General features: G+C 44.1%; 1 protein-coding gene across 4 annotated transcripts in view; it reads left to right on the forward strand.

Moving 5' to 3' along the window:
- The window catches only part of Kank (kank), a 79,823-nt gene extending 76,151 nt beyond the window's left edge, over positions 1–3,672 (forward strand). For all 4 annotated transcript variants that reach the window (XM_065433976.1, XM_065433975.1, XM_065433978.1 and 1 more), the window contains one exon: positions 628–3,672. In XM_065433976.1, coding sequence (XP_065290048.1) covers positions 628–670 — 43 coding nt within the window. In that variant the 3' untranslated portion in view covers positions 671–3,672. The remainder of the gene's footprint in view (positions 1–627) is intronic.
- The last annotated feature ends 12,071 nt before the right edge of the window (positions 3,673–15,743 follow it).

A 15,743-nucleotide genomic window follows, 5' to 3' on the forward strand; every position in this document is an offset into this window, starting at 1 on the left:
TGCTTGTAAACATGAATTCTGGCAGCCAAGACACCCGCCAGATAGGTGGCTAAAGTTCACAATGCAGGCAAATGTTGTGTAAAAGCTAGTTAATTCTTTACTATAAAAAGCAAGTCATGCTGTACAGCTTTAAAAAAAATACAGACATCAAGCATTCCATGTGTGTGGTTCTATTTCCCAGCACTGTGTCTTGTTAAAGCTACACAGCACAACTTGCTTTTTGTCAAGTTATAGTGCAGTTACACCTGCTTCCACTTCACTCAAACTTCTGTGTTAATTCACAGCTTGATTATTCCGCAGTAGGCCTGCGGCACCTATTGGTACCCGACAGTGTGTCTCAAGAAAAAGCCACCTACTCCAGTCATCAAATTCAGTGTCATAACGTTGCAGGAGCACTTAATCACAAATCAGTGCAACTCTGAAATTAAACGTATATGACCATAGAAATAATTTCACAAGTAGTTTGTAGGAGCAAAGTCGCATAGGTTGGCTGGCACCTGTTACAGAACTTCACTCCACATTCTTAAAATTTCATGCTTCAAATGACCTAATTGTTTCAAGGCTGCACCGTATTCTGTACTTAATATGTTCTAATTAGTAAAATTTTTCCTTCCTTTTTCCATGAAGCCCTGCACGGTCAAGACGAACGTCTACCTCTACTGTTAACTGATACCAAGATTGCAAGCCCTTGATTGTACCCTTGTCTTTTTGACTTTGGATACAGTGTGCACAATACAGCGCACAATGTCATCAATGCTGCCAACAGGACCACAACATGAATCTCACCTTGAACATGGCCTGAGATTCCATTGCACAGGGGCCTTGGTTCTTTTGTGGCTAATATTTTGCATGTATTAGGTGGTCCTTTTCTTTTTGTCCCCTGTAATCTGAAGGCACACTTACTTCTACCTTAACACTTGCGTTTGCTCATTTGATATATGCTTCAGTCATCTCACCTGGTTTCGCAAGTACCCAGGTGCTAATTGAGATGCTGGGAAGCAATTTCTTGGCTAAAACTCAGAATGTCACTTGAAAGCTATCCGATACTCTTTACAGTGAGAATTAAAGAAAGGCATATATTTAAATTAATTTTGGGTCTGCTGTTTTCATATTGCACATTGTAGCAAGTTGATGATGTGATTTGCACGGAATTACTTGCTTTAATATATACATTCCAGCCTGCAGCCAGGCAACAGGAATGGCCTGTTAGATGTGTCAGTTCCCTTGTGGCAGCTTGTAAGTAAACATCCTATGTACATGATTGGCTGTTTACCAGGTTGTGATGAAACTGTGTGCCTTAACAAACCAAGAGCCAGATTTCAAGGTCATATATTTTCGCTAGCGAAATTTTCGAAAATATTTGTAAGGCTAAGCAGATTTTAATACCTAAATCTTGTACTACTCTTGTACTTGCCATTTTTCTAATGTGATGTGTTCAAAGCTGTTTAAAGGCATCTTACACAAAATTTTCTGCTTGCAGTCTTCAGCATTGAATAGACTTTGATAGTGTTTGGCTTTTGAGCTTGTCATGAGCATCGTTTTTGTATCCCGTTGATTGAGTGGCTGTTGTGCGGGTCTTATGTCTTCAGAGCCATTATCGTTACTGTGCAGCTTTCATGCATTTGATGTTTGCGTGCTGAGACATGAGCTCTGTGAAAACATGTACATTAAATAAGTTGTCATGTGATCTTAAAGAAGTACTGACCTGATATTTCTGGCTTGTTATTATTATTTCTTTCTTTCTTTTTTAACTTAAAAGAAAGTTCAAACCCTCTGAAGCTTAGAAAAACATACTGGCAAGTAACGGAATGCCCTGAATAATTTATCATAATGCTTGTTTCTACAAGCCAGTTTCGCTTTCAATACTGAGGAGATGTTTGTGTCAGGACATTATGATTCATTGGCTTGCTCCATTCCTGCAATAGCTGCAGCTATCACATGCAAGTGATGCCAGAACAAATGTGCGCAGTGTTCCAGTTCATAATTTACAGGCAACGTCGTCATACCTAGCCTTATTGCTATAGGATGTCAGCAAATTTTGCTCAGTCATCATGTCGCAGTGATCTTGCTGACACCAGGTACGGCATTTCAATACCAATTTTAGTATCAAATTAAAATATAAGTGTTTTCCAACCGTCCAGCTAAATGTCAAACCTTTGCTAGCAAGAAGCACTTGATAGGATTTCTATAACTTGAAACACGTGTCAGTACTCCTTTAAAAGGCAAAAAAATAATAGATTTAACATAGGTGATGTTTTATCAGCCTAGAGTCGCCAAGTTAACAGGGTGTAGAAGTGTTGTTTGTTGCACGATTCATGATTAATGTTAATGCCTCACAAGTTTTAAGAAAGCCAGTGTGTGATTGGTGCGAGTGATGTCATAGGTGTTCCTCATCCACAAACGTGCAGAATGATCCACCTATGACATCATAATGTGTTAGCTGAGCATAGCAGTGCTGAAGTTCTGTGTCCAAGAAAGAAAAAGGAAGCATGTTGAGATGATCCAGTTGCTTATTGGGGCACGCAAAGATATTTGTAGCTTCAGGTGAATACAATGTACTTGAAATGTACTAATGTTTGTGGTAAGGCCGGTTGATTGCTTCAAGTAGCAGTTGAGCTTGAATGTCAACAATGCAGCTTAAAGTTTAAAAACTGAGATAGCAGAAGATAAATGGATTGTGATAACAACTTATTTGTTTAGCAGCTGGCAAGCATCACCTTTCTTGCACTCATGTTCTAATCATTAGTGAGCTCTAATCAAAATGCGGTAAGCAAATAGAGCAGTCTGTGTGTGGCATTTACTTTCTTTCTGCGTGTTCATTGTGATTTCCTGTAAGAAAGAAAGGTGCAAGTTGGTACACCACAGATGTCTACGCTAGTGAAATGTTTTTAAATCTCAATTTATCTACCATGGATGAGTAATATATTCATAATACACATTGTTATCTGTGTGGAATTTAGATGAATCAGTCTACCCACACTGATTTAAGCTCTTTTGCATTCCATTACTACACGAATGCACACAAGAGTTTTGTTTTGAGGCGGGTGCTCTGCAGAACCGCAGCTTTTGCGACATGTGTAGTCGCTTGCTTGTTCTTTCCATGTAATTTTCTTTCTTTCTATGTGGTTCTAGCTATTCAAGCGTGTGTTCAAGATGCTGTAGAAAGCTTATCTGTCTTTATAATTGTGTGATCCACATTAATGCTTACAAGCTATATTTATCATACACTACTATATGTACATGCATTGAATTCTTGATTTGTTCAATTGATGCACTGCAAAAGTTCCAACGGGTTGCTTTTGCTATTTTTGTGCAAGTTGCTAGTTGTTTTAGTCTGTTTACAATGCCACCAAGCGATTGTCTTTTATGGCCCTTGTAGCTCTTTATTGGTAATATTGTGGGTGTGTATGTTGTTGCTGCTAGCCTTATAGGCATGCCTGCATGTTGTAGATTGAGGAAAGCATTTTAGTTAGCTCATTTTTGGTGCGCTAGAGGCTTTTTCCATGCCAGATTTGCCACTGCTGGGCATCTGTTTTCATACATCACTGGTTGCATTGATTAGCTTGTTTTTATTTGTTTTACTTTTAACTGTTTGAACAAGGACACAGAAAACACAACTTTTCTGCATTTCATCACCTTATATTTTGAAATAAATGAGCTTTAACTTTTCTATTCATGGCTTGATGATTGTGTGTGTGCATATGTGTAACCCCTAGTAGCACTGACTTCTGGCCAGCTGAATGGAGGATTAATAAGAACTGATAGGCTGTTTCCAAACAGCCCTCATTATGGATCAGCTACTTATCAGTTTCATACAACCCTATAGTCTTAGAACATCCAAGGTCAATCCAAATAGGTTGCGAAGCTTCTGGCTAAAAGTAATTCAATACAAATTGTCACCACCATCAGCAAGAGTGGTTATGGGAGCAGCGATTGAAGCGTGACTATGTTTGGAGGGAACAAACATTGGGAAAGAAAAAAACTATTTTTAATTCAAGCGAGACACAGATTCATTCAATGAAAATAAAATTTCTGGTCAATTTTATGTATTTGTGACGAATTAAGAAAATGCAAGGTTATTTAATTTTATTATAATCAATACATTTCTTTTCAGCGTCCATTGTTACAGCGGGCGTTGACACCACTATCACTCTCAATGCAGCTGTTGATATTTGTAAAGTTCACCTGTTGAAATACGCCCCCCTCACACATTGCGCTGTTTTGCTTGTCGACATTTGTCTGAATTTGGCGACGCGGGTAGCTTCATCACTTCTTAACCTGTTCAGTCAAAAGTATATATGATCGCCAGATAATTGTTTAGTTGTCTTCGTGCGACTGCGCTGGATGACGGGCTTGGCATCCAATGATAGGACCAGCACTCTGCACCTAAAGCTTTCGTCAGCCTCCAGCGAATGTATGTTCTGTGCAGGGGTGCGATTTCGACAACCATACGGCTAGCCTTTTCCTGCATCGCTTTCAGCGCTGAAAGCTCGAAACGCCCATTAAGTCGAATGGCGGGGCATTTGAATATATGGCTTTAAAGGTAGGCAAAGCAAATTTCGCACCTTCAAAAACAAAATGACATCACTTATGTTTTTAACGGATATAGCGTCACATTATTTTTTCTTCCGCCGGAAGTGTTCCCTCCACATACAGATGGCGCTAAGCCCCATGAACCGCCGATGAAGCACCATGTTTTGAATGTATGGGCTCCTATGGAAGCTTCGCTACCAGGTATATTTACCTTGGAACATCAAGCACATTTTCTGTCATAACATTTTGGTATTTTCAGAAATGGTAGGTTATTCTCATTAAGCTGCTTGTGGGGATGCTCACTTGGCAAAACTTCAGTGTAAATCCAGTTAAACAGCTTACTCTTGTTGCCAGCAGTCACCCAGAATCCACTTTTCCTGATAAGGAGTCCTGATTGTATGTAGTTACTGGGATGCTGTGTGCCACACTATTCATGGTGTGTGCAAATCGCACTACTGCAAGATTTCATGTTCTTTCATGTACAAATCAAGCGCCCACTCCGGTATCTTAAACAAACTGAAAGAAAACTTGGCGCGTGTGGTGCACTCTTTAAAAAAAAAATTACATCCTTTGGGCCTTGTCCCACAACAATAATCGTCATCTGTCTTGCTCGCGTTTTTTTCTTTAACGCTGTCAGCCCGGTACTTCCCAGTCATGAACGGCTTGCGCATTATCAGTGTGACACAGCATTCTCGACAGGAAAGTAGCGAGCACCGAGTTTTCAAGAAAGGAAATGTGAAAAAGGCAGATTACGATTATTGTTCTGTGGCAAATATATACCCCAAAGGGTGCAACTGTTTTTACACTCTAAGAAGAGTTTACACCCTTTGGGGTGCCCTTCTGCCACACAACACTCTTAGAAAAATTTACACCCTTTGGGGCTTATCTTGTCCCACAACAATAATCGTCATCTGTCTTGCCCGCGTTTCCTTTCTTTAACGCTGCGAGCCCGGTACTTCCCAGTCACGAACGGCATGCGCATTTATCTAGTGCGACGCAGCATTCTCGACAGGAAAGTACACTCTAAGAACAGTTTACACCCTTTGGCTTGCCCCTTCTGCCACACAAAAATAATCGTCATCTGCCTTGATGCGTTTCCTTTCTTTATCGCTGCAAGCCCGGAACTTTCCAGTGACGAACGGCACGCGCGTTATCAGAAGAGGCACTCCAAAGGGTGTAAACTGTTCTATGCTGATAACGCGCGTGCCGTTCGTTACTGGAAAGTTCCGGGCTCGCAGCGATAAAGAAAAGAAACGCATCGGCAGATGACGATTATTTTTGTGTGGCAGAAGGGGCAAGCCAAAGGGTGTAAACTGTTCTTAGAGTGTAGCGAGCGCCGAGCTTTCAAGAAAGGAAACGCAAGCAAGGCAGATGACGATTATCTATGCGATTATCGTTGTGGGTCAAATATACACTCCAAAGGATGCAAAGTGCTGTAAGAGTGCGCTCAACGATACTCATCTGCAATTGCCTTGCTTACGTTTCCTTTCTTGAAAACGCCGCGCCCGCTACCAAGGACCGAGCTGGGCCAAGCAAGAACCAACGACCACATGCTCCTGAATTTTCTCAATCATGTCGAACAAGCGCCCACCTATTAGGTTCTTTTTTTATTTTTCGCGTTTATCTTTAATATTTCAGTGGGCGCTTGCTCAGTAAATTACCGTACGTATGCTGGCGCAATCTGGCAACACTGCTCAGGTAGACAAAGATGGCTACGTGCAGCCGGTGGTAAAGCCCCTCAATCTCCCAAAGTAGCGCCATTCACTTCTCTCCTCCTCCGCTCGGCGCGGCCTCGACGGTGGCGCCGCCGGCAGTGGGCCTGCCGTAGCAGACGACGTCTAACACGCTACGGGAGGAAATCCGCGGAAAAGTTCGTTCGAGTCCTGCGGAGCAGTTTTTTCAATCTAGATCTTGCTTTGTCAGTCGGTAACTGGCCTTAAGAATGTCGTGTCGGATTTGCGGAAGAAATAGAGAAAAGCACCATTATTCAAGGCGTATTTAAGGCGTAAAGCGCGCGCACGTTGAAAGTTCGTGTTCCTGAAACACGACACAAGCACGCGGTGTGCTCAGACACGCGAGTAATTACCAGAGTTTCAGGTTTTGACAGCGCGAAAGTATGCGCACGTGGTTTCGTAGGTTAATTTACGTACCTGCAGGATGCTTTTGTTCGGCCGGCGCGTGAGAGATTCCGACTGTCTGCGGTCAGCAATGCCTGGCAGCAGGGCCGTTTCTGTTCCGCGCCTTTAACAGATGTACGTAGCTCATGCACAGGTTGTGGTGGCCATGAGCAACGTTTTCACACATAGGCGGTATAGATAATTTTAACAACTTACCAGCATATGAAATCGTTATTTATTTATTACAGTGCAAATGGTTAGAATTTGATAGAAAAGAAAGAAGGAACTTGATGGGACAACTGGAAAGAGGTTCAGAAAATAATTATCCCCCTCCCTCATTGGCACCAGCAACACTTTTGTTGAAGTGCTAATTTTATCTCTGTATACTACGTGCGTCTGTATTCTTTTGCGTTGTAAGTTTTCACAAGGAAGCAGTGTTGCGTTAACTGGAACAGTCAAGGCACACAAGACAGAAGAAAAGTTGATTCTTGGGTTTTACATCCCAACACCACGATCTCATAAGGCACGCCATAATGGGGGCTCTGGATTAATTTTTTTTGCAGCTGGGGTTCTTTAACGCACCCCCAATGCACTGGACACGGGCCCGTTTTGACACGGGCGTCAAAAGAAGAGGTTGGAGGAGCCGTGTCACTTAACAAAGCCGCGCGTTCTTTGCCACTTGCTCGAAGTCAGCCCGCCCGATCTTGTGAATCCACACTTTTCTTCGTTTTGCGTTGCGCCCGGCGGATGGTAAAACAAAAAGCTTTTTGCCGTCACTCGGTCTGTTGTGGCAACCGTAGGCGCAGCAGCACGGCATCGCAATTAAGCACTCGGCCCTAACACATTGTATAAAACTACCGCGCTCCTTCAAACCGCCTGCCGTACTTCGTCGCGGAGGCCCAAAAATGGGGGTCGCAGGCCCAAGATTGGGGGTCGCAGCGCGCTGGAAAGAAAAGATATACAAAAGCGCGGCGCCTGCTCTGCGCCGGACAGAAAAAAATATACAAAAGCGCGGGGCCCGCTTTCACGTGACACAGATTGGCCAATGGGGAAGCGGAGGAGGCTGGGGCGACAGGAGGAGTGGAGAAGGAAGCGCCTGGGTGAGCGGGGTGGCGGAAAGATCTAAGAATGGCGCTACTTTTGGAAAATTGAGGGGCTTTAGCCGGTGGCGGGAGCGTGGGCGGGAGTTTCGCTTGGCGGAACACGAAGCGAAACTATTCCGCTACTGCCCGCGTGTTCTTGCTCTAAAGTTATGGCACCGTCTCGACATTGTCGAAGCCGAAAGGGTTATAGCAGACGCGAGTCACGATACCACGAATGTCGCGCCGGCCATGGAACCACAGAGGTTGCTGCGGTTGCTGCACCAGACCCTGCTGAACGGAATCTCCAAGCAATCCGAGGTGGAAGAAGTGCAGTTAGTTGCGGGCGTTAAAGAAAACACGACAACATGCAAGCAGCTTTTCGCAGCGCCGATTCATCACTAAAGGTAATTTGCATTAGTGTTTTTGGCCTAATGGACTGATGTGCAGCCTTCGCCCGTCTAAGTACAGCAGTGTTACGTTGTGCTGTTGAAGTTTGCAGCCTGGTGGTAAAGTAGCACTAAAATCATAACACATGATTAATCGAACTGGCTACGCAAGTTGCAGACCCAGCAGTAGCGAATGACGGCTGTAGACATCGGACGATTCTGTTGTGGCTGGTTTGTGTCGTAGCATTGTACCACAGAGTATATTCCACATAATTTGAGCAATTCGAAGTCATATTGCTCAAAGTCAATATATTGAGAAATGTAAGAGTACGATTTAAACGTACCTAATGAAAAGACTTCGTGAATGTCGCTCATAGCCGCACGGCCATCCCACGCTAAAGCAAGACGAAGAGCAGTTGTACAGCCGCGACCACGTCTGTGTAGAGCGCGCGAGCAGCCGGCCTTGCTTTGCGGGGCTACGCCTTGCGGCAGTTGCGGGGTCTGACGAGGTGTGCCAAGGAGCATGCGCGGCCTAATAGGCATGCAGATCGGCGCACGCTGCTTTAAACTAGAAATTATGTTGGTAAGCGCACGTGTTTTGCCTGTTGTGCACATTACCCGAGGGCGCCGACTTACTACGCGCGATGACAAGGGAATTGCGCACGTGAGTGATAACTCGTGCGATTCTGTCACGGCACTTGATTTGAAAAACTATGTCTTCACCAATCCCAGATAATGTTATCGCCAACGACATGACAACATCACATGCGTGCTGCCTATATTAGACATAGAAGTCAAACCTTTTCACAGAATCTATTCGCAATGGCTCCCTGACTCACAGCGGATGAGCGACGCGCAATTGCTATTATGGAGCGCACAATGTCCCAAAGAGCGATATGCGCAGCTACCCGGCGCCCTATGCCCAGAGTTAACAGGGTCCTTCAGGCTACTTATTGTGAAGGAGGAACTAGTGATTAGTGCAAGTCGACAGCAGGTGACATCAGAAGATGAGGATCGCTGAATCGTGGCAGCAGCTGTGACCGATCCTTACCTCGGCGCCAGAGAAATAAGGGATGAATTTGGACTCAGAAATATGAGCCTTACAACAATCAAGAGACGGCTTCACGAAGCCGGTATAAGGGGCAGAGTATCAGCGCAAAAAGTGACGCTGGATGAAAGACACCGCAATGAGCGACTCGAGTTTGCGTCTGCAGTGGAGTCTTGGTGCCCGAACAACTAGCGCGCGGTTGTGTTCACGGTTGAGGCCTCGTTCTGCACCCGTTGGTTGGGACCAGCAAAGGTGGGTGTGGCATCCGCGCAACTGCCGGTATGTCACTTATTCCTACTGTTGTTACTGGCTGTGAGTGCTGGGTAGTTCCCCACTTCTTTCAGGAACAGCATTGCTTGAAAATGAAAGTGCCTTTTGTGTAATGTCAAGCTTCTAAGCCGTTGCGACGTGTAATAGGATATTTAACTTCAGCATTTTGCGCAACTAATACTTTTTTTTTCTTCCTGCATCGTCTCGGAGTTCGCCTTACTCAGCGAAGTTTTAATTGACATCAAGCACTTCCCTTTCTTTTTTTTGTAACATGGTATATGCTGATTTACCAAAAAATGTTAGCGCAATAGCTATTAGTTCAATGCATATGTCAATGACACATCTCCCGCAGGTAAGAATACCGCTATGTCTTGGGTCCCCTTTCAAGCGGGCGCACCACCGTTCACGTGTGGGGTGCGGTCAGCCACACGGGTTTGAGACCATTGAATCGATTTTCAGGGAAGATGACCTCTGAATAGTACATGGACGTTTTGGAGAGAGCGCTCATGCCGCATGTTCTCGATGGCCCTTTCCCAGATGGACTTGACTGGCTACAACAGGACAACGCACCAATCTACACATCAAAGGCAGTGCAGCACACGCTGACAATTTAAGTGTGACAAGGCTAAACTGGCCTGCGAGAAGCCCCGATTTAGATATCATAGAAAATGTATGGGGAATGATGAAGTCAAATCAAGCCAAGAAAGCAGGTTTAGCCACAGTCATCACTGACGAGCTTTGGTTAGCTATTAAAAAGGAGTGGGACTGTCTCCGACCGCTGCCAGACCTTGTGAATCAGCTGTACGACTTTCTTCCCAAGAGGATTGAAACTGTGAAAAAGAATCATGGAGGACCCATTTTTTATTAGAAAATACGCGTTATTTCTCGTTCATATTTTCGCATAAATAAAAGTTGTTCTTTTTCTCAGTGTTTCCATGCTTATTCTTAAAAAGTACAAGTCGTAATATAACCCTACTGATCCAATGAAGTGGTCATTGCTGCTCTAATGGCTATTGTATGGAGCATAATGTAGTTTTCTCCAAAGAACAAAAAGGGAGCCGCAGAAAGACGGGGACTCGAAGTAGTCCGCAGCGGCCTAACAAGGGGAACCTCAGGAAGGAGGCAAAGTTTTAACCACAAGGCCCCTTGTGGAAACGTTGTCCGTAGGCTGACGCTTCTCTTCTTCGGCAATGGCTGAACACGCCACGTCCTATAATAAATAATGTTGTGCCAAAATACAAAATAACACATTATCTATAAGCGCCAAGGGCAGGCAGAAGACGGCATAAAAAATTGCCTCAATTTTCTTTTTATGCCGTTGGCGTTATCATTTTTTCGTATCACCGCCTAATCGGAAGGGCCAGAAAGGGCACATGCAGTAGTTTGTTGTGAGAGTTGGGCGCGTGTTATCGGCTGAAACGCGTAATCTTTTGGCATGGAGATACCAAGAGTGCCCTGAGGAGGCGTACATATTCGGTTAAACAATGGCCCTTTTCAATGTTGCCACTTGTGCAATGCAGGTCTACATGTATATTAGGCCGCGCATGCTCCTAGGCACAGTGCATCAGATCTCGCAACTGCCACACGCTGTCGCCCCGCAGAGCAAGGCAGTCTGCTCGCACGCTCTATACAGACGTGGACGCGGCTGTACACTATCGACACACTATGGGTGGTGTGCCGAATAAAGAGCGAATGCCAGGAGGAGGAGTAAATAACTTTATTGCGTCCCCTGCGAGTTGGTGGGGAGGGCCAAAGGCCCCACTAAGGTTACGGACAGGAGTTCGTGGGTCCTGGCGACATCCTCGGCCCGCTGGACGGCCCATAGTTGATTTCGAAGGCGGAGATTAGCAGCGCGGCTTCCCAGCGTGTGCGAAGGCTATTGCTAGAGGTAGCGTTCTCATTATTGTTATATATCCCTCGGCATTCCCATAATATGTGCTCCAGAGTGGCTCTGGATTCACATGTGTTGCATTAGTCCATTTGATATGTATCCAGATATATGATGTGCGAGAGCACAGGATTCGGATACGTCCTAGTTTGTAACTGCCGCCATGCGACAAATTGCTTTTTTGTCAATTTTGCATGAGGTCACGGTAATATGCCCCTCTGAAACCTATAGTGTTTCGTGATGTCATTATATGTGGTCATTCTCTCCTCCAACTCCCACTCATTTACTGCACCGTCACGTCCAGAGAGTGCTAGGGTGCCACTTGCGACTGTGGCTCGGTCCGTAAGCCCTCGAGCCGTGTCGTGTGCCGCCTCGTTGTTGCCGTCCTCCACGAGGGTGTGAACGGGTGTCCATGTGATGTATATCTTTCTTTTGCAATTTTGGCCTCCCCCAAGAAGAATGCGTAGTGCCTCCGGGGAGATTCGGCCGTTGTCAAAGTTTCTTATTGCCATCTGAGAGCCGCTGACTATCACGGTTGCGTTAGTCTGAGCTGCTGCAAGCACTATGGCTACTTCCGTTGTCTCGTTACTTGTGGTGTGTATTGTCACGCACGTCTTGCACTGTTTCTCGCTATCAATTATGGCTGCCGTAAACCCTCGTCTGCGACTTTATCGAGTTGCATCTACGAAGACTGCGTCCTTGTTGCTGCCGAATTTCTTCTGTATCTGCTTCGCTCTGTTCTCACGTCTGTCCTTGTTGTGTTCTGGGTGCATGTTCTTTTGTATTAGGGATATTACCATTGTTTCCTTCGTCTCTTTCGGGATGTCCACCTTGACACTGTGCTGTGTGTGGTAACCTATGTCTAGCCTCTCTAGGATGTGTCTGTCTGCTCTAGTCTGAGAGAGGCGTTCATATTGTGGCGTACATTGCGCTTCAATGAGCTCATCTATCGTGTTTTGTAGGCCTAATTGTAGCAAATGAGCTCATCTATCGTGTTGTGTAGGCCTAATTGTAGCAACTTGTCCGTGCTGGTTCTGATCGGTAGCCCTATGGCTAGTTTGTATATTTTTCGAATGAGGCATTATAGTTTGATGTTTTTCCGCGACCTGCCATTTCAAGCACGGCGCTACGTATACTATTCTACTTATTACGAAGGCCTGTATTAACCTGATCGTGTTTTCCTCTCATCCCGCTACGTTTGTTTGCTATCCTTCTCATTAGCCTCATGATTTGCCTACAGTTCCCTCCAGTCTTCCGAGGGTTTCTCCGCTGTTGCCCTTTGCTTCGATGAGGAACCCCAGTACCCTGATCCTATCGACCTTGGGTATGGGTTTCCCATCGGCCATCTTTAACTGTATCTCCTCTCTATGGGTGAGGCCTTCCCTGTAGTTGCCTGGTTTGCGACCTCTGTGCGTCGGTCTGTACAGCAACAGCTCAGATTTTTCTGCCGAGCAGGTTAGCACTGTCCCCTCTAGATATTGTTTGATTGTTTCGACCGCTGTTTGAAGCGTCACGGTAAAAGTTAATTTCTTGAGGAGCAAACGGAGCAGAATGAATCTGTAGTGGGTTTGTAGTGGTGCGTCTCTTGATGCAGTTTAGTGGAGAGCGCAGTAGTGCGCTTATTCAGACCTTGTTTACAGAGCTTAAACAGTCTAACGGGATGCAAACTCGCAATTCGGAGCAAACTGAGCGCAGCTGCAAACATGTGAAGACAAACAAAATAAAAAGGCAAGACAAGAAAGCAAGCTAGCGAAGCTGCTGTAGCTTATAAACTTAAACAACTGAGAGACATCAGAGCATGTGATGTCTGCTTCATATTGTGTGCTATTTTCTGCTTTTGTAGGTTCCGGTCATTCAGCGTGCAAACAAAATTACACAGCTAAGGTATGAATGCATGTTGCATAGCAATTCACACTTCATTTTTGTATCAATGTGAAGTAGCCTATAGTCGGACACAACTTAAGCCTGCAGTGAAGCCCCGCCCAAGCCTTCATAATTGCCAGCCACTGTTCCTCCGTGAGGCTGCAAATAGTTCGTACATCAAACTTTCCTTGTTACCTAAATATGACGGTAACCACAATGCATAATATAAGTGCGTGATTTCATACGTTTTCACTCGTCTATTACAGTGGAACTTCGGTAAAAGCCTAGTTCTTTGTTGAATTGGTATAAAATGCTTGCTTCGCTGCAAGTATTTATTGTCAAGTTTCAATTCAGTTGGCAGTGAAGTTTCATGAGTAAAACGAGCTCAGCAGTGAAATGAGCTGTGTTTGAAGAGTGAAATGCTCAAACTCCATACACTTCATCCATGTCTGTTGAACACCTTATCGCTTCCACCGATTAAGACTCTTCAAGAACAACAGACGCTCCAAATGTAACAAGTACGATGCCTTTTTAAAAAGGTCACACTACAATAATTTTGTTTGCTTCGGTGATTGGATGGTGGAATAGCACTACCTTGTGAGGTTCATGTGCCTTGGTTGCCAACTGCTGTTTTTTTTACTTTGTATCTTACTATAGTTAAGAATTGTATTTGTTTCATACATAGCAGGCAAAGCTAAAACTGCTAGAAACTGCTCCCACTGCTCGCATTCAGGACTAAAAATAGTGCTCCACATTTGAAAGAAAGATGTAGGTATGCATCACATAATTTGATGCAACATCATCTCAAACTGTTATGCCGCAAAATGTGACCTATTTGTTAGATGGAAAGTGTTATAGATATATTTTTTTTTTGTGTGTGATCAAGCGGAGTAACATGTTTCTGCAACCAACAGCCACAGCCCGTCGCTTGCGATCAAAACATAGTATTTGCATACTGGAAGCAAGAAGGTGCGCAAACAATACATTATGTAGTCTTTTTTTACTTTCCAAGCATGCAGCAACTATGAGAAAAAAACACTTTTCATTTTGCTGCTGTTACAACATGGAATAGCACATTGGCTCATGCAAAAAATTCATGAAACAAAAAGTGGTCACATGGCAGCAGTACATTGCAGTGCTATGGCACTCCCTCCAGATAGCACATTTTCCTGCTATGCTATTACTCTTTCCTTTTTCCTTTATTCATGATGTGAGGATTGCTGCAAGGTATGAAAATAAAAGAGTTAAATAAAAGCTTCCAACTTTGCGCCATGCAAGAACTGCAGCAGTGCCTTTGCAAACTTCCCCATCACTAAAAAATTGTTTTCAGGTAGGTCTGGCTTCACTCCATTGTTCCTTAAATTCTTAAGTCTGATCGCCCGCGTTCCAGGACACATTCAAAGCAGGTGTCGAGCATCTTACATTAGCCGTGCACTTGGAGCACGTTCCCTGGTCATCTTTTGTCGATCCCCAAGCACGGACTACCTACTACTCATATTGCAACCCAAAGTAGTTGCATGATGGACAATATAGCAAGTTGAGCAACGAGTGCCAAAAGGTCGCCATGGTCTGCTCTTATGTGACCACTTCTGTGTCATGATGTCATGTCACACGCAGTGCATGGAAAATGAAACTGGTTCATAGAAAGCTATTATTTATTTAGGGCATTTCAAGCCTTGCCATTATATTTTCTAGGGTTTAGAAGTCCAGGACCTTCGCTGAACATATGCACAAAAATAAAAAGTTGGTTGCTTTGATGGCATATAGTGTGCACATGTAACGAGCTTATTTGAAGTGGAATTCCTTTGCAGTTGGCCTTTGACATGCATGCTGTGTGCTCTTGCAATCCAACATTCTTATGTGCTTCCTTTGTCAATAGTACATCCATCCAATAGTACAACAATGCAATAGGCACTGGTCAATGCAGATGCAAGGAAAGTACCTAAAAGGTAACCTGGGACTCGACATGGAGATGCACATTGCAGTTGAGGCCATGCCATTCCTGTAGCACAGAACATGGCGTTTATCCTAAAATTCTATATTACTGACAGTTCATCAGTGCCACCATGATGCCTGATAGTATGTAAAATAGTAAAAATGAGCAACACAGTAGAAGGGGAGGCAAATTTTTTACAGCAACTCTAACTTATGTTTATGCCATGCAGATAAAGGGTCACCCAAAACTCTTGTTACCACTTCTATTCAAATCGATCACCAATGATTTGGTTCCCCATTTCAACATGTGGCATAGTTGCTCACATGCATAGCGCTACCCTGTAGGTAGCCTGGGATATCAGTTTTGCATATGTTTAAAAATTGTTTATTAATGATTCTGTTTTTGCAACTTATGCATTTAGAAACATCAATTAGTTTTCTACAATTTATAGTGCTGCATTATGTGCTAAAGCATTGTTTATAGTGGGAAAAGCCTTTTTTTTCTTAGACCCCCGAAAATGGTCGATTTCTCATGGTAACAAAAAGAGTTAAACTTGAATGGTTGGTTGGTGTTGCAGTAAATTTCTTGGAAATCAGTTCCAAAACAACAATGAAACCACA

This window comes from Dermacentor albipictus, chromosome 9 (assembly GCF_038994185.2).
Source record: "Dermacentor albipictus isolate Rhodes 1998 colony chromosome 9, USDA_Dalb.pri_finalv2, whole genome shotgun sequence".
Lineage (NCBI taxonomy): Eukaryota > Metazoa > Arthropoda > Arachnida > Ixodida > Ixodidae > Dermacentor > Dermacentor albipictus.